This window comes from Anopheles bellator, chromosome 2, assembly GCF_943735745.2.
Source record: "Anopheles bellator chromosome 2, idAnoBellAS_SP24_06.2, whole genome shotgun sequence".
NCBI classification, from domain to species: Eukaryota; Metazoa; Arthropoda; class Insecta; order Diptera; family Culicidae; genus Anopheles; species Anopheles bellator.
Window position 1 is genome coordinate 81,073,851 of NC_071286.1, and position 27,056 is coordinate 81,100,906.

At 50.9% G+C, this 27,056-nt stretch overlaps 2 protein-coding genes across 2 annotated transcripts; one reads left to right on the plus strand and one right to left on the minus strand.

Annotated features, from left to right (window-relative positions):
- Nucleotides 1-17: 17 nt before the first annotated feature.
- On the minus strand, nt 18-22,146 carry LOC131208170 (rap guanine nucleotide exchange factor 2). The gene is made up of 6 exons (XM_058200819.1): nt 21,634-22,146; nt 8,825-9,013; nt 4,924-8,743; nt 4,660-4,887; nt 4,234-4,587; nt 18-97 (listed from the first exon to the last, which is right to left on the minus strand). The coding sequence occupies exons 1-6, from the start codon at nt 22,144-22,146 to the stop codon at nt 18-20; spliced, it is 5,184 nt and encodes a 1,727-aa protein (XP_058056802.1).
- On the plus strand, nt 9,550-12,070 carry LOC131212399 (uncharacterized). The gene is made up of 2 exons (XM_058206254.1): nt 9,550-10,141; nt 10,407-12,070. The coding sequence occupies exons 1-2, from the start codon at nt 10,139-10,141 to the stop codon at nt 10,971-10,973; spliced, it is 570 nt and encodes a 189-aa protein (XP_058062237.1). The 5' UTR covers nt 9,550-10,138; the 3' UTR covers nt 10,974-12,070.
- Nucleotides 22,147-27,056: the final 4,910 nt, after the last annotated feature.

Below are 27,056 nucleotides of genomic sequence, written 5' to 3' on the forward strand. Positions count from 1 at the left end.
ATTCCCTATAACCCCTCTCAAAAGCGTGGCCCTCGCGATCGCGATATGTGATTGTGGTACGCCTGCGAGGAATACTGTCCGTAGGCTGGTGTTCGGGCTGGAAGTTTTGGGAGGCAAAAGAAAATGCTGATCAGTAAAACGTACAGCGGACGGGGAGTCGTTTGCTTCGGCAATAGCGATTAGCCTCGCGATGTCGCTCACTAACTACCTAGAACGGGTACGCCACGCAGCTACGTACGTTTGAGGTTTCTAGCATGAAAGTAGTCTAGTAAATTGCATCGGTTAAGTAGAGCATTTTCCCTTGGCGCATTTTAGTAGAGCTACTATAGAATGATAATATTAATTCGATTCGATTCTGCGTTAGTTCTCCGTTGTGCCTTCCATACGACGGAGGGCTAGTAATCTTCCGCTAACCCCCTAATCGATTCTACCGCCTAATAACCTTCACCACCACGAGCATGTTACGTATTAGAGAGCACAATTTGCCGTCACTGTGAAGCGGCAGGAATCGTCACTGCACAGCTTGGAAGATTCGAGATTAGACTTATTCGACTGTTATTCAATGTCTTTGGTTTACCGGCGGCCTTGCCGGCGAGCGTACGAGGTATACACTTAATCGTTAGCACGCGACTACTGTTCCGGCCACTATATGGCCGCCACTGACAAGCCAGCACCACAACAGAAGGTAGCAACAACGATAGTCGGCTGTGGAAGGATGTAGAAGTGGCGCCTCCCCTCCGTGTCGGCGTCGGCAGTCACGGCCACGGTAGAAGCACGGCGAAGCAGGAGTTAGGGCAGCCGCGGGTGGCCGGGAGATTAGATTATCCTGCTGCCGCACACAGGAGAAGCCACACCAATCGAGAGAATGCCGAGGACGACGATGACCACCAGACACAGACGCGCCACACAAGTGACGCTCTACATAGGGGCTTAGCCACACAACATACAAACACTAGCGAGTCGCAGCACGCATGTTTGTTTGCTCTACAGCACTACAAAAGCAGAAAAAGTTAGAAACAAAATGAAGAAACAGAGCTGTGGTTAGTAAGTTTTGAATGTGTCAGATCGGCCACGGGTTGGTGCTCACGGTATCTTTCGCAGCATGTTTGTTTCGTGGACGCAGCACGCTAGTGTGGTTCCGGGTTTGCCTTTCGGAACGAGACTCACACCCGACGTATGTGGAAAATGTCATCGATCGGGAGGAAAAAGAAACTCTTCGATGGGTATAAGGTAAGAAATGTGAATTTTTTGGGTAAGACATATTATTATCAAGACAAAGTTTGAGTTGTGTACAATGGCTACACATGGTTCGCTTTTGCTGACAACGGTTAATGGCAACACTTGCACAGTTTACGCCGCTCAACGTGCATTCGTTTCATGGAGATCGGAGTGCAATTTCTATGCCCCTGATGACTGATATTTGCACTAAATGGAAACCTTTTCTTGAGTTTTTTTCGGTTGTTGGAAAACTATTTGTCCAACAATTGATTCGCAGACTCGTACACACTCACATGTAGAGGATTAGTGTCTAAGTGTATAGTAGGATCGGTCGATCGCTTCCGAATGGATCACGATCACGGGAGGTGGTAGTATATAGAAAAAATGATCATTATTATTATGTTGCGATTGGGGGAGTAAAATACGTATCAAACACATTCGCATCAAACGTTAAACCCGTATCCCAGTGACAATGCGCTTCAAGCCTGAATACATATCATTTCATCATCTAATGTTTATCATCCTCGCACCACCCATCTGATTGCTACTATTTTTGGCTGGTCACTGATTTTTGAATGATTATTTTATAACCTCGGACCGGGCACACAGCAACGTTTTATTAATTTGATTTTTAAGCCCTTCTTTGATTTGTGGTCACAGCGATCTGTGTCAGATCTGTGGTCTTTGGAGGAATCTGCCATAGAGTCAACAACAATATCTTCCCGTTACCCTGATTCGGTGTAGTGTATATTACTGTTAATGTGCTCTCAGTTCAGGCTGCTCAAGGCAGTGGTAAAAATGAGTTTGTTAGCTGCCAGGACGAGGACCGATGCTTACAGAGTTTAGTTAGCGCTAGCTTCTTAGACGAAAGAGGTTGGTGCCTATAACGGTTACATGTACTTAACTTCAAATACTACTTACAGCAAAGTGAAGGGGTTACTGTTTAAAAGCCAGCGGGTATAAGAAAAGTGAATCGAACAGAATCGTTAAAAAGCTAAGTGCCCAAAACCAGTCAGCCCACAGCGATACCTCTCGTTAAGATGATGATTTATACTTTCAAAGTAAAAAATTATTGCAATTTTGTCTTTGTTTTGTCATCCAATAAAGGAACTGGAAAATTTATCGTACTAAGATGATAACGTTACGAATTGGTCATTGGTCGTTGGAGTGTGCCATTTAAAAGCTACATTACGACGATAAGTATTACACGTTATATGTTTTATCCTTCGGATTGTATGTTTTCCTACTTTTCGTCACATTAAACAATTAACTTTTATCATCTCTGTTAACAGACATCCACACACATACATTCATAGTGGTTATAAATGCAAGTAGGAAAGCCAGCGTTACAATATTGTGTGCATTACGCGCCACTTTAACAGTTTTACTCCTTTCCGGGGTGGATGGAGTCCCTCAGTCCGGGTCTGAGGTCCTTCAATATATATGTCTGAGGTTTTCTCCCTAATGGAATGCTGGGTGGACAATGTTTGGACCGAAGGGGGGTACATTGTAGCCCTTCTTGATCGGGGCATACGTCAAAATATTATTATTATTCGCTTTACCGCGTTCTTTTTGCTATCAGTCTTGGGGATGGAAACAAGTTCTATCTTCTTTCGGGCACCAGAGGTTTGCGTATGTGGAGTAGTAAGGGCTTTACGTGCTCTCAAAGCGCATCGTATCTATCGCGTTTTTCGTCTATTATTCTTGTCATGGTAGTAATGTAACGGTATGTAGGTTAGAAAAAGCTTAGCAAAAGGAACACTCAGTGGAGCGATATGTAGAAACATCTCTAAAAGAGGATTCTAATCATTAATTGTATCAGTATAAAATAAACGATTCCTGTCTGATAATCTAGAGAGCAGACGAAGCACTAAGTTAGTTCGCGAAGCTGGTTTTCAAAAGTGAAAACAGGTCTTTTTCTATAAAAATTGGTTCATGCTTTGGTCGTCTATAGCTTTGGCAAAGAAGATCATCTTTTGCATTTCCCTGTTTTTCGTGTTTTTCTCCTCTGCTTCATTTAAACATCCATCTAAACATCAATATGATCACGTTAACAACAATATACCATCAAATATTTTTAACGATATCTTTTGTTGGGCGCCGCTCTGTGTGTATCAGCATAAAGGGTCGTGTAACGCGTGTATTGTGCATTTACTCTTCAATATTCATTAAATTCGCTGTACACCCGCAACAGCACGTGGCTGCGCAGCTGGATTCTACGTAGCTGTGGAATGGTCGCGTCTCGACCATCGACCAATAGAAGGGCTGCCGCCTAAACTTCCGTCGATATTGTTTCCAAGCAGTCCGTTTCAACGGATTCATTCGCTTCATCGTTCGGATCTGCAAGTACCACAAATGATCGTAACGATCCGCAACGATCAAGATAGATCAGTTGTTCGAGTGAACACTATTATGATCGGTGACATGCACAAACGTTTGGAACACTTTACAACTCAAGTGGGTGAGAGAATAAAAAACAGAAAACGGTTCCCCGTGATGCTTTCACAAATAGCGTCCCATTAACACCACGCATTGCAGTTGCATGCAAATTAATGGATGGAATAAATGATAAACACAAAACCATCGAAATCATACCACGAAAACATGCATCGTTCCATATCGTTGCACGAGGATGCAAATGTTCGAGTAACGGAAACCCGATACTTGCAACTGAGAAAAAACACAAAAAGTCTGTCAAAATATTTCAAAAAAATCATAACACATCTGAACATAAAACAAAAGATTCTTTTTCTCCCAATGGACACATTTAAACGGAAAGGCAAACATCGGTCAACATTAACGATACCACCAACACGTTCCGAACGAAACAATCATGCTTGGGGAAGATTTGGGGTCTTAAGATAGTGATAAAGTACGAGAGAAAGCGAGAGGAAACTTTCATCAGCTGCAAAACTAGGGTGCTAACGAAACGATGTGGCAACTACTACTTCTAAAACCGAAATAAAGAGTACCCTACGGACACGGTGGGTTACGTAGTAGAAACGCAATACTCACCAGAAGCGGCACTACTGAGCACGGTAACGGAGCTACTTTCGGCCGACAGATCTATGCTCGGTGGTGGCAATGGCGGTGGCACATCCACCGGCACCTCGTGTATCCGGGCCGGGATGGCCGGTGGCAGACTGTTGCCCACGGAACCGCCAACGGTCGCCACGTTGCTGCCGGCCGCCGCCGGATTGTACATCGGGGACATTGCATTCACGGCCGGCGCCACGTAGTTGGGTGTGATCGGAGAAATCCCGACGGCCGCAATGATGCGCGAGGATGAGCCGAAGTTTTGATGGGGCGTCGGGTACGGTGGCGGAATGGTTGTACTGTTGCTGGCGATTCGCCGGTGAGCGGTTTGAGCTGCCGGAAAAGCGGATCGCGTTGATTAATGAATTTGAAAAATTTACACACAAAAGCCAATGATCAACTCACCATAGTTTGGTGGACTCCGGAAGGAAGTACTCTCGGGCGGAAGGTCCATCGGTGGCGGTATCTGACTAGGTGCATCGACGGAACTCTCCAGTATCCGGCTGGCCATGACGGGTCGGCCGTTCGGGTACATCGACATGGTGGTGCTGTAGTTCGGTGGTGTCGGCAACATGCCCGCGAGGTGATGGCCGCCCGGTGTTCCTCCACCTCCGCCACCCGAAACGACTCCACCTCCGGGTGGGCCCGTTGCCATTGCGTATCCTCCACCGCTTGCAGCAGCATGACTGGGCGGAGGATACTGCGGTGGCCCCATCAAGCCAGTTGGGGGAGTTCCACTGCCCGTTGACCCACTCCCTGGGCAGCAGTGGGCCGGTGACGATTGCGAGGGACTGATCGTGAGGCCAGTTCCGTGATGAAGATACGCCGTCGGGGGATGGTGAAAGTGGGACAGTGTGCTATGGTGAGCGGCCGCTAGGGAGGCATGATGCGATTGCTGCTGCTGGTGCTGCTGATGATGGTGATGATGATGGTGGGCGTGATGAAGGATGCCACCGCCCAGCGGCCCCGGTAGCACCACCGAGCCACCACCCACCGACGGATGACGTGGTTGGTGGGGTCGCGTTTTCGTTTGCTCCGAAAGGGAAAGTAGCTTCTTCACGGCCTGTGGTGAAGCGGCTCCAAACTTCGGTGCCCCACTGTTACTGCTACTGGCACTTCCGATCGACAGACTGCTCATGCCAAGACCCAGCGCACCCTTACGACCCTCTCCGCTCGTTGAGCTCGTGCTCGATGTGGTCGACAGCGTCGGCGAAGGGTAACGTTTGCGAACCTGTACCGTGTTCGGTGTGGTGCCACCCTGCGCCTCGCACTCCAGCGAGAGCCGGTGCAGTTCATCCTCGTCCGTCGTCACTTTCATGTTGTTCAGGTACGCCTTGACACGCCGCACCATCTGGGCCTCTTCGAACATCTTCTTCGAGTTGGGGGCCGCGGTCGACTTTTTCCTCCGTTTCACCGTCTGCTGGCTGTGCAGGAACGTGCCCGAAGAGCCCGGCGGTGGTGGTGGCGGTACGGGCGCGAGCAATCCGCCAACTACACTCCCACCCGAGGGCACCGACATCTGGTTGAGGGCAAGCATGGCCGAACTGGGTGGTTGGCACTTGTACTCGAGCATCGTCAGGATGTCGTACGGAGAGTTGCACATGTACAGCAGCGTGCGAATCTCCTTCGAGATCATGCGCAGCTTCTCGAAGTTGATCAGGCTGTCGATCTTCGTGTCGTTGCCGAGATGGATGAAGGTGAGATCCTTCTTTACGACCGGGTAGAACGGGATGACCGGTTGCTGGGCGTTCAGCTCGGTCTGGATCAGCTGCCGGTATTTGGACATGTTGCGCGACGGGTCCATCAGGTCCTGCAGATCGTTGAACAGCTTCTGGTACTTTGACGGGAGTTTCTCCCACGTTTGCCGCAACCGCGAAACGGCCGCGTGGCCCAAACCGCTGACGATCGCAAAGAGACTGTTAAAGTTCTTGCACTCCTTGCAGTGCCGCGCGATCTTGATGAACTGCTTGATGATCTTGCACCGGCGCATCATGTTGTGCTCGCTGCACACTTCCGTCACCACCCAGAACATTTCGCGGTTCACCAGCTCGGCGAAGCGCACCAACATCGGCTTGCCGTACCGGCTCTTCAGATTGAACAGATCGTCCACGTACTCCGTCGACTCGATCTGCCGAAAGATCGCAAAATCCTGCAGTGTCAGCTGTATGGCCAGCTCGTTCGCGTTCAGCTGCAGAAAGTGGACGGCACTTTCCCGGATAAGCTCCGGGGCCACGTCGTCCGGCACGAGCGTCTCCGTGATACCGTTCGTCTTCAGATAGTACCGCGAGCTGAGTCCGATCCGTTCCGCCAGATTCTGCAGCTGATCCGGCAACCGGCGCTGCTTGATCATGCCCCCTTCGCCGACACTCACTTCGCACAGCGAAAAGTTCGAGCTCGGATCATGAATCCCGAACTCCTGGAGCGCCAGCATCACCACCTCGTGGGCCGTAGTCTCCTTGTGCACCAGCAGGTACTTGCACGTTTGGTCCGACTTGTACACCTTCAGTATGTGCTCGGGGAAATCGCTCGCACCGCGCATCTCCTCGTAGTACAGCATTCCTGTGCCCTTCATCGGAATGATCGCCTCGGTGGATTGGGCTTTCGCCGGTGTGCAGGGATTTTCGCGGAGATCCGGATTGCTCTGGTAGGTGGTCCCTGCTGCAGCCGATGCCGTCGTCGTAGCGGTCGTGCCCGTCGGTGCCGTCTCGTCCGAATCGGCCGTTGTTATCGAGGAAGTTGAAACTGAGGACGCCTGGGAGGAAAAGTTCACACTGATCCCAGACGATCGGTCACTAGCGTCGCAGTTGCTGCCACTGCTGCCACCGCTGTTACTATTCCCGTTGGTGGTGGCTGTCATCGTCCCTGCGGCGCTGTTGTTGTTGTTGTTGATACTATCATCCTGGAAGACACTATTCTTTGGCAGTAGATTCATGCGGATCAGCGCCTTCTGTAGTCGTTTCTTGCCACCGAGCGTCATAAAGCTTCCGCCGCCACCGCCGCCACCACTCTTGTTGTTGTTCATGTGCACCGACGACGACGGGGTCGAAGTGCCGGAATCCTTCCGCCCGTACTCGATGTCCCGCACCGGCAGGGGCATCAGAAACTGATGACCGGTCGACAGCAAGCCGCCCGCTTTGTCGACCAAATCGAGCGACTTTTGTGACTGCAAAAGATCCGCCGCTCGCAGCGCTTTCTTCAGGTCGAGCTTCAGTTTGCCCGAATCACCACTACCGTCGGCACTCGCGAGCATTGCCTTGAACGCCCACAGGTTGCTCTTCAGCGTGATGCTGAGGTGGGTTGTGCCTCGCAGCAGCTCTAGTGCCCGAACGCACGTCACATGCTCAAAGCTCTGCCCGTTCACATCCAGTATCTGATCGCCCCGCTTCAAACCCGCATCGTAGGCTTTCGTTTTCGGTTCTACCCGCGTAATAAAGATCCCTCCCGGGCCGCCGGAGATTTGGAAGTTCAAATCCTCGTCCCGGGAACTGCGCGCCAACGTTACGTTGCGCTCGCGGGCATTGTGCTGCGCATACACGTGCAACAGACGCAGCTGCTCGAGCATGTTCCGCTTTTCCAGGGCCGATTCAAAGATTTCCAAAAACTCCATCATCTGCGGATCGGTATCGAAGTCCGTGAAGTGGTTGTTCACCCACAGCAGGACGACGCGTGTGACGCGATCGCACAGATCGCTCGCCGAGGGTGACGACGGGGGTGCCCCGAGCAAGGAAGAAACGTGGGCCAGCGTTGATGAAGCCGCTCCGTCGACGAAATCATTTCCCTGCGCACCTTCCAGCTCGTGCGCGGCTCCACCATCAACGTTGAACCACTTGAGCAGCTGCTTCGAAATTTCCATCGGGTTACTGATGAACGTGCGGCAGGTGAGAAGGAAGTCCTCCACGTAATTCGGATCGGTTTGGGTGGTGTCCTCGACCAGTTGGTGCATTAGCCGTTCCACCGTTCCCCTAATCACGACGTAGCCCTTCCGTGACCCGTTCTCGCCCGTGCTGTTCCGCAGCTCGGTCACCATCACGACCTGGCCGTCTTCCTCGATCTTGCGAATGTTGTCCTCGCCCTGGTGCTGTATCCGGTAGTAGTCGGTTTGGGTGATGCAAACGAACTGGCAATCGTCGCACTTCGTGCGCATCACTCCCCGATGGTACAGTTTGTCCATCGTGGGCATGATGCCGAAGCTATCGCCGTAGTGCAGATACTCGACCTCTCCGGTGGCGCTGTGTTCGATCTCCACGTGCCCGTTGATCAGTACGCTCCACGAGTCCAGCTCTTCGCCATCGTTCATGACGACGGTGCCGGCCTTCTCAACCACCGCAAACACCATCACCGAGCAGAGGGCTCGTCGCACCGCGAACGTCATGTTGGTGAAGGCTTTTAGCTTTTGAGTAAACTCCAGCAATACCTCGATATCGTCCACCGTGCGATCGCTGGGATCTTTTTCGAGGCATTCTCGTACGGTGTCCCGGACACTTAAACTCTGTGCCGGAAAGGGAAGAGGTTGTCAGAAAAGTCGGTATTAAGATGTTCAAATTAAGGGTCAGAATGAAGTTCCACTTACATCGATACTTTCAGCAATATCTTCCTCGTCGGAGTCAACCACGGACTCGACTAGCCCCGACAGATCCACCTCATCCGAGTCGAGCGACGAGCTTGTAACCGACGTCATGGTGTCGGCCTGGCTGGTATCACTCGAGTGTGACAAACGATTACCTTTGTCATACAATTCCGGGTAAATGTTCGTCGTCAACTATTGGGGCGAGAAGAATGTAGAAAATGAAATAAATTACGCAATCGTAAAAATCGCAAATTGTATGCACGCTACCACCTCAACGGACTTTTTGAAATGCGGCTGTCATCGATGCCGCTGTAAACATTTAGTACATTTTAGAACAATTCGCTTCGCTTTCTCATTTTTCTCAAGCGCTCTCTCATTTTGTGGAAGTAAGAGAGAGAGAGAGAAGAGCACACTAGCAAGAAAGAGAGGGAGGATCGAAAAGCCATAAAAACTTATCCACGACCCACGAAATTATGGCAAATTATTGAGCGCCAACATCTGTCAAAAAATGCTCTTCCGCGAGAGCGACAGAGAGAGAGAGAGAATTTGTCAAAGGCGTCGTACGTCATCTCGCGGTGTGTTTGGTACTGTTTTTTCGCTTATCCGACGGACATTCCCAGTCGAAACAGCTTGCACAATAAACCCGTATCAGCAACAATTTCCCGTGTTTTGCAGGAAAGCGGTGGAAAAGTGACTGTTGAATTGCACAACGAATGCCTACCAGTAATCGGCCATCGCCCCTGTGAACGGAAAATCAATATGGTGTGTTGCTAGCTTTCTGCAGACAGTAAATACAAAACATCCCCCAGCAGGAAGTTGATTCTTCAACAAACATCCGGAAAACCCAGCCGCCGACTGAAACCCAGCTGGTGGCTGTGCGCATTCAAGTCCCAAAAGTTTAACCTTCATCTGTTGATGTTTCTGCGAGGCACCGAGCCAAAATACGCTACGTACTGTGCCTTTTTTCGGTGGCCATCTCGAAAAGCCCACCAGCAGACCGGATTGATTGACCGGAAAGGGTATAGTTTTCAAATCTAGGAACCAGTGCTATCGAAGAAAGGAGGAGGTGTTGTGTTGTTGTTGGTTGCGACGTAGCAACACCGCGGTTACCCTTTTCCGGGACACTATAGTGACGCATAATAGTCACAGCAACCAAGCAAGCAAACCGCCCTTCAGTGCCGAAGGGACAACTCAGCATAACAAAAAGCGGCAGTGTGCAGAGCGAACCCGGAGCAGACTGACCACAACAGTTACTCGCGGCTGGAGTGCGTTTGGCGAAACGAAACACAGCTCCAACGTTTTCTTGTCCGCCACAACATGGTAAGAGGGTCACGGTCATCGCCCGCAACTTTTCGGTTCGGAAAAGTTAACATGCTTTCACCGTGACGCGTTTGTGGCGTCATTGAGAATGTTTGCCATTTGCTGTGGAAACAGAGGGTACCCCCTAGGCTTCTGCTTGGGTGGCCAAACATGTTCTTTCCTGTCACGTCCGGTGAAGGTTAACACTTTCGCCAAAAACGCAATGGTTGCTTCGAATTGGCACTACGCATGACCTTTAACCAAACTGTTGTTTCTCGCCCCGCAGGCATCTGGATCCGTGTCCGTTTCCACAGGAACCAAAACCACCAACAAGACCAGTGGCACCGCAGGCACGGTTGCTACCGGCGGGGCTGCGGGCCGCAAAAAGTCCGGTCCCAAGTTCGAGCTGTCCGACGAGCAGCGGCAGGACATTAAGGAAGCGTTCGATCTGTTCGACTCCGAGGGCACGGGCATGATCGACACCAAGGAGCTAAAGGTGGCGATCCGGGCGTTGGGGTTCGAGCCGAAGAAGGAGGAAATCAAACGGATGATCGCCGAAATCGACAAGGACGGTTCGGGTAAGATCTCGTTCGACGACTTTCTGCAGCTCATGACGGTCAAGATGGCGGAGAAGGACTCGAAGGAGGAGATACTGAAGGCGTTCCGACTGTTCGACGACGATGAGACGGGCACGATCTCGTTCAAAAACCTGAAGCGGGTCGCAAAGGAGTTGGGTGAAAATTTGACCGACGAAGAGCTGCAGGAGATGATCGACGAAGCGGACCGGGACGGAGACGGCGAAGTGAACCAGGAAGAGTTTTTGCGAATCATGAAGAAAACGAGTCTCTACTAAAGCGAGGGCGCCATGCGTGCTTTACTGTAATTATTTTTTAAAAGGAAACTATCTGTTTAAGTGATTAATTTACGAGTGGAACGATCGCATTTGATGTGAGGCGATGAACGTGCCAGATTATCGCGATAGGGCATTTTGTGAGGTTTGATCAAGTTCCGTAAAGTATTCCTATTTGGACTGCAGAATCCGCCAAATTTGCATTTAAACCTCTTCCACCAACACGATGAAGTCATTCCGTGCGGATTTATTCAGCAAACACAACAAACATCTGCCTCACTGGGCGATACGAGATGGATTAAGCAGGCATAAGGGTTAATTTGATAAGAAACAGTCTGAATCAAACCTATTACAGACATGCTCCATTTCCGCTCGAAGACAAAACGCTGATAATCCAAACAATACGCAAACTAAGCATTAAAAAATCGCCAAAAAGCAAACCAAACTACGGTGAATCATTCCATCACACTGGTTCGAGAGAAACCGATCCGATTTTTATTATCAGCGGCCTGTCGCCGGAATACGCACCCAGAACGGAGACGTGCTTTGCATTAGAAAAAGTAGATTTGTTTCGCCAAACATTTACCGGGACACAGCACGTTTTAGGGGAGGAATTTTTACTCAAACTTAGGCACAAGTGTGTGGCCCATGGTTGCGGGAGTTTTAAGGGGGGCGCTTTAGGCGCACTCCCCTTTTACGTATCGAACGACTCGCTCTCTCTACGCGGGTACCTGTTCTCCGGTAGTGCTTTGCCTTTTTACCGTGGGTCATCGTTGCACCGCTGCAAGTGCTTATGCTAATGATACGGAGATGGGGCAAAAGCCGGAAAAGCGCCAGCGATCAGCAGCGCTCGAAAGAGGGACACGCAAAACAAGGACGCGGCCACAGCCAAGTTTGGACCTTTTTAGGATTAAGCACCCGCGCCGCTGCCGTTCTGTAGTGTGAGTTAAATGTAACGATAAAAATTACACGAATAAAAACGTAATCACGGACGGAGCGTGTTGGCCAACAGCAAACAGATTGAACTAGACACGCATGCAGCATTACGATGGCACCAGCCGGAAGCGAGTGGATTGCGTGAGCGAACACGAACAGGAAATTTTGCGGCCGAAACGATTTAATGAATATCAAAATATAGATATATTTTTCTTCGACACATGTTGCCTTCTAATTTGAGCGTTCGTGCTTTAGGCACCTTTGGAGCGCTTACCCGTTTCTAGTACAGTTAGGGCGGCATCCCGGAAGCAACCATAAGGCAGCTGATTGCTTCTACCCGCTGGTGCTGGCAGTACTCTTTCACTCTGAAAATGGGCTGTTTCCTATCGATCCGAAGGGGGGGCCATCAACCAGCAAAAATACCAAAACGTTTGATGTGGCTTCTGGTAAAAATAGAACCCCAACGAACCATATGAGCATCATTCGCAAAAGAGTGATGGTTGAAGATTTTCACCAGCGAACGAGATAAGTCCCATAGCAATGGATGGGCCACACTCCGGGACAAGACTTTTGCAGGACATGGAAGACGACTTACAGTGCGTTCGGATCGATTCCATCCTCTCCACTAATCGATAATCCGCTGGACAAAGAAAGTTCTTAACTACACTTTGCTAATCAATCTGCGAAGTTACATGCTAGAGCAGCTGACCGTAAAACATGCTTAGCCAACAGCGACGGCGGGATTTAAAATGCATCTGGGCCCTTTGCTGATACCCGCGTGCTGATGGAACTGAATCAGCACGAGCAAAGTATCTTTGCATCTTTCATCGCCCATCGAAGCCACTGTTCGGTTGCGGCTATAGGTGAGATGTGAATTATTAATTAGTCATGGCCTGGATGCGCATTGCGTAAAATGATTTTAATTCCACGCAACACGCCAGCAGCCGGCAGCGTGCCACATATTAGGATGTCGTTTGAATCGGGAGCCACTTGAAGTCACGTTGAATAATGAATGAATGATTGGAATGGAAAATTTCGAAACTGTTCGATGGGTCTCCGGCGGAAGTCCCGAGTCAGTTAATTGGCAACCAAAATAATTGACCACAGAATAAAAGGCTGCTGCTTAGAATGTCTGAAGGTTAGTTATTTGCATTTGGAACATTTCATTCGTTTTTTACCATAGAAAAATAGAACGGTTTATCATAACACCTCATTTAAAGTGCTTCACCAGCACGCGGAACTGGAACGTGACGCATTCTTCTCGGCAAGCAATTACGTCAAATGTGGTCTGTTTCACGTCGTATCGGTATCTTCGAAAAATAGACCCACCAGCAGCAAAAAAAGGACCACAAACCGAAGATTCATTAGCCGAGCGCGCGACCTGCCGCTCATCATAAAGAAGGAACCCACTTCACAATCTCAAGACGGCGCGCGCGCGGCCACTGATGAAACGGTGCCCCTTATCGAGGAGCAGGAATGCTCGTTTCATTTTTTATACCACATTCGCCTTCTTTCAACCACACACATGGTTTTCCACCAGAGTTCCAGTGTGTTACGTGGAAGCGGCGGAAAAAGAAAATCTGCCCCTTCCCGGCCAGATATACGTGCATGCATTAAAAGCTTCGATAAAGCAGATCGTCGTCGTCTCTCGGGGCCATCGTAAAAATAAAACAGAAACCACTTTTGTGGAGGGAAGGAAAAACTCCGCCATTTTTGGGGTTTCTGGTGGTCCGAGAGTGAGTTTTTGTTATCCAGACATTCCACACACAGAAATGTATAACAATTTTTTTATGGGGCCACAAATCATACGGCAGATTTGAGGCGAGCTACCAAAGGCAAAGCATAAGACAGACAGAGCAAGAGAACAAGGAACTACGATGAAAGAGCGCCGTTTTCGGTGGCCCAGCTTGATAGAGATCGCTTCAAGACTAGTGCCCCAAAAACACCAAAGTTACGCAACCATTTTGTGACTTCCGAAAGTTAGTTTTGCGTGTGAAATGCCATCAACACGATCCGGGTGAAAGTGTGTGCTCGAAAAAAGTTGTCCCTTTTATTGCACACTTCAAACAAACGACTTGACATCGCTAAATGGCTACCGCCGGGGGCCTCTAGTGAGCTTCACACGCCCGGTGAGCCAAAAAGTGTGCAGTCAGTGAGTCGTGTCGGCTTTGAGCATTTCCCAAGTCCCGGCGCTTTCCCGGCGTTGCCGGCACACCGGAGGAGAGCATGGATTGCGGCAAGGGTGGTGGTAACGGGGCTCCTTCCCGTACACATCATGCTCAATTGGGCACTTAATGCAATTGAAGTCGCGACTTGCGCCTGGCACACTTCGGCCATGGCCACTCGAGAAGCAGAGCGACAGACTTCTGGTTTGAAGAGCTGAGCGCAGCTGCTTAACCCGGGGACCGCCACCGGAACGACGAAACAGCGACGGAAAGGCGGAAAATGGAATTCTGTCGTCTTCTGCGATGGAATGTGGCGGCTTTTGTAGGGCTGGGGCGGAGGAGGACCTCGGCCAGCAATTTTTCTCTTCAAACCGCTCCTCCGCACAACAACAAGTAGCGAACAAATTTATATTCACTGTTAACAACAATTGGTGACCCCGCCACCGTCACAAGCCGGCGAGGCCACGGCGCTATTGTGTCAGACCGCCGCAGCATAACCTCCTCAAGGGAGGGGCAGAAGGAAAAAAAACGCCCAGAGACCCCGTTCATCATAAGAGATCGGACCGAAACATAGGTCGCCTCTCGAATGGTGCGCCACGACCTCTTTCGGTTTTCTGTGGACCACTCCGGGGAGGTTTATTAGGGGCTTGAGCACTACAACGCGGGGAACTAAGCTTTTCAATAACGCCGAAGAGCCACCGAAAAACGGTAGCCAGTGATCTGGAGTGATCCGAATAGTGGAGCGAAAGTATCGTCGAAATGTGCAATGTGCAGCATTGTGAAGGGCGCAATACCATTTCCAACATTTTATTGCCCGCCACGAAGAGAACCGAAGGGCTAACGGGGTCTCTTCAAGAGCGATGAGATATTCGGGATGGCTAGGAAATGTTACATTTTAAATTGCTCTTCAAATACGAGGACGATGATGCATTGATCGCCATTTAGTGGTTGGAACCATTTGTTTGATTTCACTCTTTGTGGGGGTCAACCAATCGCAAAACTGGCAAGAAGTAAGTTTTTTCCGCTATTGAGCCCATCTCTGACAATGCTCCCAAAATAGATTGACGAGCTTTTCTGGTCGACAACCCACGGCCATTCGTCCGCAGATAATGCCCGTTTAACCTTCGTCCATTCATCGGTTTCTATGCCAAAGACGTCAGTTTCAGCCCGCAGGGTGCTTAAACTTGAATGCCAAACTTTAAGTCGGTGCAAATATCCTGCTCTGCCTGTTCTAACAATTTCTTCCTTTTACATAAAAACTTAATTGAATACGACTCATGGAAATCCGAGTGAAGTATCAATTTAACTATAAAGTCGCATACTAGTATAGGGGTAATGATCAGTAGAAAGTTTACACTTTTACAACATTGAATCTATGCCCATTGAATGACCTACCTTCATCTTTTATGGAGTCGCTCAATTAGAGAGACAAAGTCCCGTTTTAAATTGTCCTACAATCGAAATGGTGCCCTCATTGATTCTCTCGGGGCCCCCCACAAACACAAGCGGCCACAACGTTCAACACGATTAACGTTTAATGCGACCCCACGTTTGATTAGTTGCAACGAAAAGGCCCATTTTTCTTCAGCCCATGGCACCTTTACTACGGACGAGACGCCAGCAGCAAAATGCACCGGAGGGCCACCCCGGATCGGATCGGGTTCCACCTGTTTTGACCCGCATTCCGCGGCCAGAGCCCAGGCCGGGGAAGCGAAACGAACGAAGAAAGTGCAAAAAAGTGCGCGGGTGCAGTGCGAGCGGAGTGTGCCCGCTTGCTGCAGGTGGCCGGCCAGTTCAATAATGACGGAGCGGGTGTTCCACTGAACTACATACGGTGCGGAGTAGGAAGCGGGAACGAAAACTAAAAGCCCAACCCAAAGGGAGTTCAGTAGGGCGTGACAACCGTGTGGCCGCACGCAAGCAAGTCCCACACACCCAGCGAGAGCCCAACCTCCCCCCGGGGGAAACGGAAACCGTGTCGAAGGTGTATGTCCTGCGGACACGAACGAGTCCACGATTGAATGGAGAGCAAAGCCAGATCAAGTCCCCTCTGCGCTACAGGAAGTCAAGGAGACATCGTCCCTCCCGCGCCAACAAGAGAGGCGGTCGGTCTCGTGTCCGGTACAAAAATGGTACAAATTGCTCGCCCCGATTGTCGGCCCATCATCGGGAGAGTAGGATGTTTGGTCCCCATCAGCGGTTCCCCCGTTCGGTGAGCGGGAAGTGTCCAATCACCCATCGAGTATGCTGCTTCACCGACCGATGACATAGTTCTCGTAACTATCCTGAACGCTTCCGGCATTCGAGGTGTCACCGTTCTTACGAACGGTCTCCGTCCGAGGCGAAGGTGATGCTCAACGAGATAAACGAGTTTCTTGACCGACCGCCGGGGCCTGCTCGGCATCGTTCTCGGCCATTTAACATACATTCCACATTCCGGCCACCAACAATCGAACTAGCGATCGGTGCTGTGATTCTTATGCACGACGGATCGGATTTGTAATTAAGCACACATTGTGCTCGCACCGCTTGTCCCACAGACTCCCGCGTTTAGTGGGCCATTACGGTGTTGTGGAATGCTTTGGACAAACATTGCTAACCTGGAATGTAAACCCCGTACACACGTTCCACGGATGATGGTGGATTTGTCTTGACCGTCATCGCACGCGTTCGTTGTCTTATTAATATGCTGCGAGAAGGGTGGCCCGTGGCCTCCGGCCCCGAGGTACCGAGGCATTAATGTTTATTCATGGACCCACATCAAGCGCCCTGCCCTGCCACAGCATCCGAACCGAGTGGCACCACCACCAGAGAGTGACCCTGTCGTCGAGTGCAGTAATCAAAACCAGGCGCGGCATGCGCTCTCATGTGTTCCCTTCCTGAGTATCGGAGGGGATCATGGGACAACCCAATCATAACGACGATCATCATGATGATGCTTCCGAAGTCCGTTAATCAACTAACTGGGTGCGCGCGTTTGAAGTGTTCCGAATGCCAGCCGCGTCATCATCATCATAAGGAAGTCATAGGCCACCAACGCCCACCGGACAAGAAACAAATCACTGACTGGCCCCCGACACACCCAGACACGCATGTATCGGCAGCCGCAACCTCTCCCCTGTGATGGATCAATTTTCTTGTTCCGTTCCGGTGATGCCCGCCTAGATCGCTGGCGAGTGAAAGTTACCGCGATCGACCCGCGCGCGATCATTGTTGCTTTGTGAGAAATGGCGCTTTTGCTCCCAAACGATCCGTATCTTCGCATTGGATGAATTATTATCGAATTGCGAACAGCCGTAAGCCTGAAGATGGCAATGAGCCTTCCGGAAGAAAGTAGAAAATGTTGAGAGAGACAGTAAAATAACGGACGTTCAAAACAATCTAAACAAGTTTCACTAACACCGTTAAGAAGGAAACTAAACGATCTTCAGAAGGAACTAAAAAACCATGGAACAAACAGAAAGGGAGCATAAAACAGGAATCGTAATCTGCTTAAAGAAGGAATAAGCGTATCAAATGTAAGAGTGATAAACGAAATCGAACAAAAAAGGAGTTAACACCGCTAGACCATGAAACAAACAGAAAAAAATGAATAAGACCGAACCATGAAATTATGAAAAAGTGTAATTTACGATACCACATTCCACGCCGGAATGCGGGGAGAGGGGTCATCGGGACCAATAGGAGACTCAATCAACGGCCGCTTAGTACCGGTTTGTTCCCGAGTACCGAACGACGGTGGAACTTATACCGGGACGAACGGAAACACTGCCCGGACCGAATCAAAACAAAATTAAAGCCTTGGATTTGTTCGCCGGACCTTAGTAATGTCATCGGTTTGGCCCGACCGGAACCTAATAAAACATTCCAAAAATCGCCTTTTTAGAGACTGATTGACCGGATTGACTTACGCGACGGCGTCGGCCGTCGATGATGCAATCGCGCCACGGAGGTGATCATTAGTGTAATACGAAGGAACACTATCGGACCCGCGCGTCCGATTTGCAAGTCGGCAAAGGCAAAGCAAAAAAAAACCGACGAGGTCTAAACACCCCGACCACAGGCCAATTGCGCAATCGGAAAGCAGGAAAAGCACGGTTGGAATCAAAAAGCACCCGCGCGAGCGCGCATGTAACGCGGCGGCCGCCGACCAAATTTATGCACACCACCCACCCACCCACCCACCACCACCAGCCCATCCATCGGTGGCCACCTTGCGCGGGCGGGCGGGCGCGTGAATTAAATTGAAAGTCATTACACATGGGCGGCGGGTCTCGCGGCTGCTCTCGGTCTCGTCCGTCTTCATCGAACTACCCGTTTCCCGGTGCGGCCCCCTTGCGATGATTATTATTGTTTCGCTTTCGCAAGTGGGCGCTTATTGTTTCGCCCTGCCGGGGGCTGTTTGTTGTGGCCGCCGACCGCCGTGTTGTTGTTGCTGTGTAGCGCCGACCACCCGCGGTCGGAAAAGCTGTCGGAAGCTTTGGCTGTCCTTCCCACCACGAAAAAAACACTTTCCCACTTCACACACCAAACGGTCAACAACAGCATATCCCATATCCCAACATGCACCCGGAATCGACGGGCGGGAGACGGTGGCCGTTGACAGGAAAAAATAGCGCCACCTTTCACGTCTCCCGAATTAAGTGGGCTGTTCGTTCAGTTGAAAAATCACAACACAAAAAACAGCTCAATGCGTCCTTCATGGAATCGCGCGGCTGCTGCACTGCTCAAGGTGCAGCTTCATAAATTATGGACATTAGCAGCAGCAGAAGCCCCATTTGGCGGCTCACGGTTTCGCTCGCCCGGACCCCTAATGGTGGCTAATGGTCCAGGCGCGAGAGAGTTTCCTGCAACGCTTCACGTGCGATACGCCAAACGCGTGTGGGGGACACATTAGGTGATAATTTCACGGCATTCCCGGCACGGGGCCCCGATGTGTCCATCGTGCTTCGCCGCACCGAGAGACGCCGTTAGCGCAACGTGGGGTGTTAGAAAACGGGTGAAGGTAAAAAATTAAATTGCTTCGTCCTTTCCGTAGGCTGATTTAAGATTTGAAGCGTGGGAACGGTTGATACATCTTATAACGTCTCCGGGGCACTTCCTTTCGTAACCTTCAACTTGTCTCGGTTCATGGTAAAATAACAGAATACCGTCCACCCACGTGAGCCGCGCACGAGTTTCTGGGAAAAGCGCGACACAGGTTGCGGCGCTGCGAATACGCGGAATGTCTTGGGCAGGATATCTCCGGCAGGCAGCGGCGAAAGAAGAGAATGGAAACGTTCCTATTGTTCGTGACCTTGCGAAGGTTGAATAATGTGCCGGCCGGCGCCCAGCTATGCTTTTGAGTGGGCTGCAGCATACCACGCGTATTACAATAACCCGGGCTGCACCTGAAGACACACAGCAAAACATTGTGGCGATAACAAAAGAGCATGTCCCTTTAGATTTCTTTCATCGATGCGGAATGGCGCCGGTCCTCTGAAGAGGACACACTGATGATTCTGAAGGCGTACATATCATCATCGGAGCATCGGACAAACAGGGAGCATCGTGGCCTCATCATAGTTGTTACTTCTTTCAGGCACCCATCAGATACAGGACCGGCCACTTGAGCAGTAGATTAGCTCTATCGGGGTGCGGTGCGCGCGATGGCCACCGGAGAGCCATCGCCACACACGCCGCGACATGTGCCATTGAAATGTAAATTAACCAAATCCGTGCCTAGAAACGAAAGACCCCACATTGCCACGAGCGTCGGGCGTGTGGTCGGGGTGGTCCAATCGAGAAAATGGACCGACGGGAACTTGTTTCTTAAAAGCGTGCAATAAATCATACCCTCTATTCAACGGGGTCTCTGGCTGCCATCCATCAACTGGAGACACGCAGCGGACGAACCGCGTTTGATGCATCTGCGCTGGAGGAGAGCAGGGCCTCGTCGTGCAGGGCGATCGAAGCCCTGGGCTCTGGGGTGTGTAACAAATTGGGCCACCTGATGGCCATCGTCAGAGCGCAGAGCGCGTTGACTCAAACGGGTCCGGACAATCCATCCGATTGTGGACCGCGGCCGCTACTGAAACGCAAAAACGAATGCCACAAAGATGCCACCAGGGTAGCCTTTCGAGAGATGTGGCACGTGGAATTCGTGGAAAATACTGCACTATGGGGCCGTTTAAATAGACTGGCCGTCAAAAATAATCGTTTCCATAACCTTATAATGTTACAAATATGTTGTTACAAAATATTATGTTGTTACAAAATATCAGAAAAAAGGTAATAAAATTACACTTTCTTCAATGCCATTTGTCGCGCATCATTTCTTCGGAAGGATGAAAACTCATTAATGAACGATAATGTTGACACGTTCATTAAATCCCACCTCCATCGGGGCCACGAAACAATTTTGCTGCTCCAAGCTGCCCGACAATGGCCTATAGTGAGCGAAGCATCCAGAAATAGTGAGAGGAGTGTTGTTGGTTCGGGGCTCATCGTGCGGCACGCCGATTACGATCCGTTTCGGGATGTTGGTTGCCGTCACCGTATCCGCGCTCTCCGGTGCCACTTGTTGCGCATTTGCGGTTGCGCTAGAAGACACGGTAGATGTAGTGGAACATCGAGAAACAAATTGATCCATCCACCGAGTAACTCCCATCATCATCGGGCGCGGTTCCAGCCAGCTGCGGTTCCGATGACGCTAGGCAGCAAAGGCAGAATACGACACAACAGTTGCGGCCGCTGTTGTTGTCATCCTTGGCGACAGAGCCTTGTTCGGGGGGAACGTCTTCTTGTTAGCGTTCTCTTAATTCCCAACCAACTTTACTTGGCACAAACCTGCGTCATAGTCTTTTCGTTGCGGTTTTCCCCTCGGTGGCAACAGCTGGAGCTCTGGGCCAAGTGCCGGCAGCGTAACAAGACATTAGGAGGGATTATGCACTTTTCCCTGCCCTGCACCACTACGCCCGACAAAGTGACAATCCGAGGCTCCATTTCCGAGGCGCGTGTTTGATGACGAATGCGATCGCTCCGTCCGGCCAAGTGTGACGCGAGAGAGATGGCTTTCGGAAGCGGCTTTATATTTCCAGCGAGAGAAAGTCCATAAAACCGAAAGAAAAACCGGGGGCGCGGCGCTTGAGTGGTTTATGGTGGATTGAAACATTACGGGCTTCGTGAAAATCGATTTCCGTTTCACACCACGGTGGCGGTGCCCATCCACCGGGCGCGTTTTGCTTTCTACCGCGATCCGAGCAAGGAAACCCGACGTCACTCTCCGGACGAACGATTAAGTAATTTGAGACCCTCGGTGACGATGACCGTAAATGGAATATTGATATTGGGTTTTCATCGGCGTGACACTCGGGGAGTGTCTTCCGTGTGAGCCTTTCTCGTGTTGCGTCAGGAACGAGGAAGTTTTTTTTGATTTCCTCGCCATGTGGGCGTACGGCAATACGTGCCCAAAAGTTTAATTTCAGAGCACTTTACAAGAACCAAACATCAATTAACTGTGCGACCCTTTTTTCGTCCTTTGACAGCGTGCGTGAAGGCTGAAAATGGACCCATGTACTTACCGAGTTGGTGTGCTTCAGACGATGCACCGTTGATGGGTGCTTGTTGCTGGTGCCAGTGCCGGCCGCGGCATGATTGCCGCAACCGGAGGCCACCGTCCCGGTAGTTGCAACCCCGCCACCGGCGCCACCACCACCTCCACCACCGCCAGCGACACTGTTGCTATTGACACTCGCCAGCGCTATGTTGCGTTGTGCGGACTCGAGCGATGATGCCGGTGATGCTGCTGCCGTTGCTGCCGGGGTTGGCGGTAGGTTGACGGGAGGCACCAAGGCGCAAGGACCACCCGCTACAGCAACAACCGTTTCCGTTGCGCTGACCAAGCCCGTGATACTGCCGCCGCAGCTACTCCGTCTACCTTGCACCGGCACGTGATGCCCTCCGGCAGCCGACAGATGCTGATGATGGTGATGATGCTGGGGCGAAAGGTGTGACTGACCGACGATGCACTGTTTCAGTGATGCACCGAGGCCGACGCTGCTGCTGCTGCTAATTGGCAATTTTCGATCGCTCATTTATTAGCTATTATTTTTAGAAAACTCCTTTATGTGTGCTTTTCAGCTTTCCCACTACTCCCGGTGGCACTTCCGCGGCCACGATCTCACATCACTTTCCAATCACTCTTCCATCGACCCACTGGCACCGGCCGGAGATTGTTTAGCACGCACTAACAGCTTTCACACATACACAGACGAGCACACAGACGCACGCACACATGCCGAGCTGGGCACAGGGTTAGCAACGTGCGCAAATGGTCAACGGTGTAGCAATAACACGGAGGTGCCACAACGAGGACGCTCGGTGTTTGTCGGCCCCGTCAGCGCAACAGTTGTCGAGGTAAAGCACGCGCCATCGTTGCCGAGGCCATCGTGCTGCATCGCGCCTGTAGAGCACTTGCACCAGCGGATCGTGGAACTTTCTTCCCGTTCTTCGTTGCACGGTTTTTGCGGGAACTGGAAACACTTGCACCGTTCACTCTTCGGAAATCTTGCTCCTCTCTTTGAACCGGGTGCTGCAATATGAGAGAAATGGAGAATCTTAGTTACAAATTCGGCGAAGTGCATTCCGTGGCCACATTGTGTAAAGTTTTCCCTCCTTTTCCAATGGAAACTTCCTATATTGATCGCTAGTGTCACGCCCCGAGCAGTGGCTTTTTGGGCGGGAAATTCGACACACGCCGTCAGCTGGTCAGGTGGTAAGGTAATGTTGGAAAAGGGGAAGCACCTGAGCCTGAAATTAAATAGTAAAACGTTCTTCCGGCCACAAACATACGCGTTCCGCCGGCGGCTGCCGAAACCAGAAAAGGGCTTCCTCTTTCTGCGTAGCCTTCTTTTCTTCTTTCGTCTTTTAAGAATGCAGTTTATTCGCGTTCTCTTTCTCGCGCGGACGCACACAAACGAAATCGATCGTAGTACACGTTGCACCACCAATTGTAAATGATATGCACACCGCACTTCAGGGTGTAGAAGAGAACAGGTTTTTCTTCCCGGTCGCAAGCTCACGTTGTTCGTCGGACAACGGGCGGACACACAGCGCCAGGTTGGGGGGGTTCGTGCAAAGGTCGTGCCTGGGACGACGGCCCATCGATTCTTGTCGTACTCCGCTGGAGCTTCGGTTGCCACTGCTACCGCCGGGTTAGGTAACCGCACGACGCACTCCGGCGTGCACTTGCAGCTCCCCGAAGGTTAGCTTCGATTCGAATTCCGAAAACCCGTGCTCGACACTGCAGCGCTCGCTCGCTGGCTGTCTCAAGCGTTCTGAGTGCGGTGTAACGGATTCTTGGCCTCGAAGGTGGTGTACTTCGCGCGCGCCTTCACTGCCACGGCGCCACCGGAGAGAAGTAATTTCCAACAGTCACGCTCCGTTCGAACTGCTGGCCACGCAGGCGGCCCTGCTACTGCGGCGGTGACCGAGAGCCGCTATTGAACTGGTCTGGAAGTGAAAAGAGAAAAACGAGAAAAGCATAAGAAGACGGATCAGTGGCAGGTAATCACACGATATGAAATAATTGCTGAGGCATGCTCTACCCATTTCTGCACTAATCAAGTTTTCAAACAACTTTCATTGACGCAACGGCAGCCCACAGACCTGCACGGTCCCCGGTTCTGCAATTCTACTACGAATCAAGAACGAGATCAAACTCAAGTATCGCTCAAGCACAACATTTGGGTTCCACTTTTCCCGAACCTCCCAAGGGGCCAAATTCCTGGGTCGCTTTGCTCTCTGTTCAAACGGCCGGCTGGCATCGGAAACACGTGTACGGGGGTGTGGCGCGCGATGGGACACAACAATCGAACAATCCAGCTCAATTGAAGCAAATGAAGCTAAATTGTACTCGACACTGCACCCTCGGTGAAGGGCAAAATGGCGTACATATGCACTCTCGTCGCATAATATGCTGCGTACACTGGGTCACACAGAGGCTACTTTGACGAAGCGCGCACAGCATCATATGTGCAGCATGCGCTCAAACCCGCCAGCAGACTCTCGCTTGGATCGCACCGTAGCAACGCTGGGAGAACAGTGTGGCCAACAGTTTCTCTACATGTTGGGGCCGGAATCTTTCTATTCCCTTTCCACCGGAATGCTGTACCTTTTTCCCGCCGCTTGATTGTGGACCGCGCCAAGACGTTGATCGATCGTTTACTTCTTGCGAACATTCTCCTGCTTTTTTTCTTCAATCATTGTGGATACGTAACGCTGAAGAGGGACTCATTTTTCATTAGCTTTCCTACGGCTCACGTGCCCCGGGAGCATGCGGTCGCCAGGTTAGGCTGTTCGGCTCCAACTCCCAGCGGTCTCGCGGCCGACACTGGATTTCAGTTTGTATCAAGCAAGTCGCGCAAAGTTGGCTGGTTCTTCGAGGACCGACTTCTACAACCAGTACCGGTGGGGTGTGGCCGGCCGAACCGAATGAATCACGTTTCTCCGGTGGAGTGTTGGCTGATCCCACCGTTCTTACGCGCATCGGTGGCGCCTTCCTACTTTCTTCCACGCAATAAAGACACCGATTCGAACGAATAGCGCGTGTCGTTGGTTCGTGCAGTGAGAACCGTGCGCCTCCGCCTTATGCGTGGGCTCGGGGAGATGAGGATTGATGGGCCCCCCGGTGGTGGGTGATAGTAGGTGGTGGCCAGCATCACAGTCACGCAGAACAAACCGACCGACTGCGGCGAGTGTTACCAAAACGAAACGCCAGTTATGATTCGTGAAGTGGGTCCCCACAAGAGACAACCATTTCACCACCTTGAAGCGCTCTTTTTCTTTCGTTCCTTACTCCTTCGTTTTACGTCGCCCTCTTTCGCTTCGCAAACCCACGCACGCAGGAGAAAGTACCGAAAGGCGTTTTATAACAAGGCACACAACACACCGCACCGCGGTCTCGACTTCGCTTTCTTCGCCTTGAGTATTCAGCGCTCTCCTCAAGCGGCACACCGTCGCCGTCGTCGTCATCATCATCATCATCATCATTATGTGATCGTGATGAAAATCATAACTTTTTTGGGCGTGAAATTGCGCCACAATCACGATCAAAGTTTGGCGCGTTTGACGGGGAGGCGCATATGTTGACCGCACTCAGCCTGGTCGCTTTATTACACCCCTTTTCATTACACTTTTATTATCTTTTCATTGTAGCAACAACATATGTTCTCGTAAGCGCGGTACAATAAACGACCCCACAGAATCCAAATTTGTTCCAATCAAATGGCAAAAGCCGGTGGTGCAAGGTTACGGGATGTTTCTAGTTTATCCTGTCACACGGTACACGTGACCACCCGCGTTTGGAACTTTAAACCAGTGTGGAACCCTCCATCACACATAATCAGGAAGTTGTCCATTTGAGTAGCATGTTGCTTGGTGTCGCACAATAGGCAACGTATCGGCCGAAATGTTCAACCTTCAAGTCGGACATTTGCCCGATACCGTTTTAAGTATCGGCCAGAATGCTGCCGGAGGAAAATTCGGCGGAACGGAAAAGAAAACCCCCCTAAAAACAAGCTGTTGCATCGTAACCTACCCAGCAAACCCTCACTGTGGCCGGCCGGCAGGCATATGTTGGGCGATGATGGTGATGATAATGATACCGACTACCACCCGTCGTACTAAGCCATGTTTGGGTTTAGGAATTCTCTTCACCTCCTTTTCGCTCCCTCCTAGTGGCAATTTGCGGCCACCTTTGCGTGGTGCTGATTGATCGTAAGCTGACCAGCCCGCAAACATATTCTCTCTAATGGCCGATCGTTGCTGTAGGCCAACAACAATGTATCGAGTTGGAAGCCAGGGGCAGATGGCACCGGGCTGCTGCTGATGATGATGCCGACGGTGGACTGCGATGACTGGCCGAAAAGTGACCAAAACGGGACTTTGGCTCCGTAATTGTTTCGCGAGAAACGGGATAAACATCAAACAAAAAACAAACGATCGAAGCAAGCCAGGGGAGACAGAAGATTGATCGTGGTTTCCTGCTGCACGCATACAAACGCATGTGATCACGCAGCATAGACAAACACACTCGTATTCCCGTGTGCAAACTAACTGAGTAAGCCTTTCTTTTTCGTTCATCGTTTAGCGTCTCTTGGCCAACGCGCATCCGCGTTTCCACGCACGCCGAGCAATCGCAGCCATCGCAGATGCGCTTTCGTTATCTACCGCTTCTTCCTCTTTCTGGGTTGCAGTTGTAACCGACCGTTTTGTTTTCTGCATGTGGGGTCCGTGTGACACAAACCCGAACGCACCCCTTCCTCGACCAGGCAACATCAATTTTGTTGACCAACCATAAGTCTCTCGCACCATCTCTCTCGAGCAGTGGCATGGCGCGTGTGAATGGATCGCGCGATCCGAAAGATATGCTCGCGCTGCTGATATGCTTGTTTCCCGTTGTTTTCGCGGTTCGCTTGGTTTGTAGAAATTTTCTCCGTCCATTCCTCGTTCTCTCTTTTCTTCCTTTTCGCTAATGCTTCGTTCTGTTTTCTTTTAAATTTCATTTTCGTGCCTGCTGCTCTGTGTTGCTGCCATCATCAACATTTTTCCAGTCAATCATTTCACCATCTCTCTCCCTCTCGCACATCTTCTTCCCACCTCAGTGGCGAGGTGGGAGATTCCGCAAAACATCTACCGCTTTCTTTTGACGCCAATCCGTTGAAGGGTGGGCCCAGCAGACCTCTTTCATGGCCTTTCCCCGTTCCCTGCGTTACCTCCGGCGTTTCATCCATCTTTGTCCGATTCTGCCCACGTTGCTGCGGGCTGACGCTGTAAGCAAAACGCGTGGCCAGCCACTGAGATTTTCGGGTCAATCCACCCAGCGCCACGGTGCATCATAGCGTGCTTTGGATATACTGTGGATGCTGTGGATGACATAAAACGCCAACATACGGAGCAGCACTATCCTCTCCTCTTCACACCAGTCGTAGGGCCGGTTTTGAGA

What these genes read in the sequence shown, in the direction of transcription:
- LOC131208170 (XM_058200819.1), bottom strand. Translation starts at nt 22,146, where the DNA reads ATGAGCGATCGAAAATTGCCAATTAGCAGCAGCAGCAGCGTCGGCCTC. An exon ending in GTCTGAAGCACACCAACTCG is followed by an intron (nt 9,014 to 21,633) that starts GTAAGTACATGG and finishes TCGCCCCAATAG; the next exon opens with TTGACGACGAACATTTACCC. An exon ending in ATATTGCTGAAAGTATCGAT is followed by an intron (nt 8,744 to 8,824) that starts GTAAGTGGAACT and finishes TTTCCGGCACAG; the next exon opens with AGTTTAAGTGTCCGGGACAC.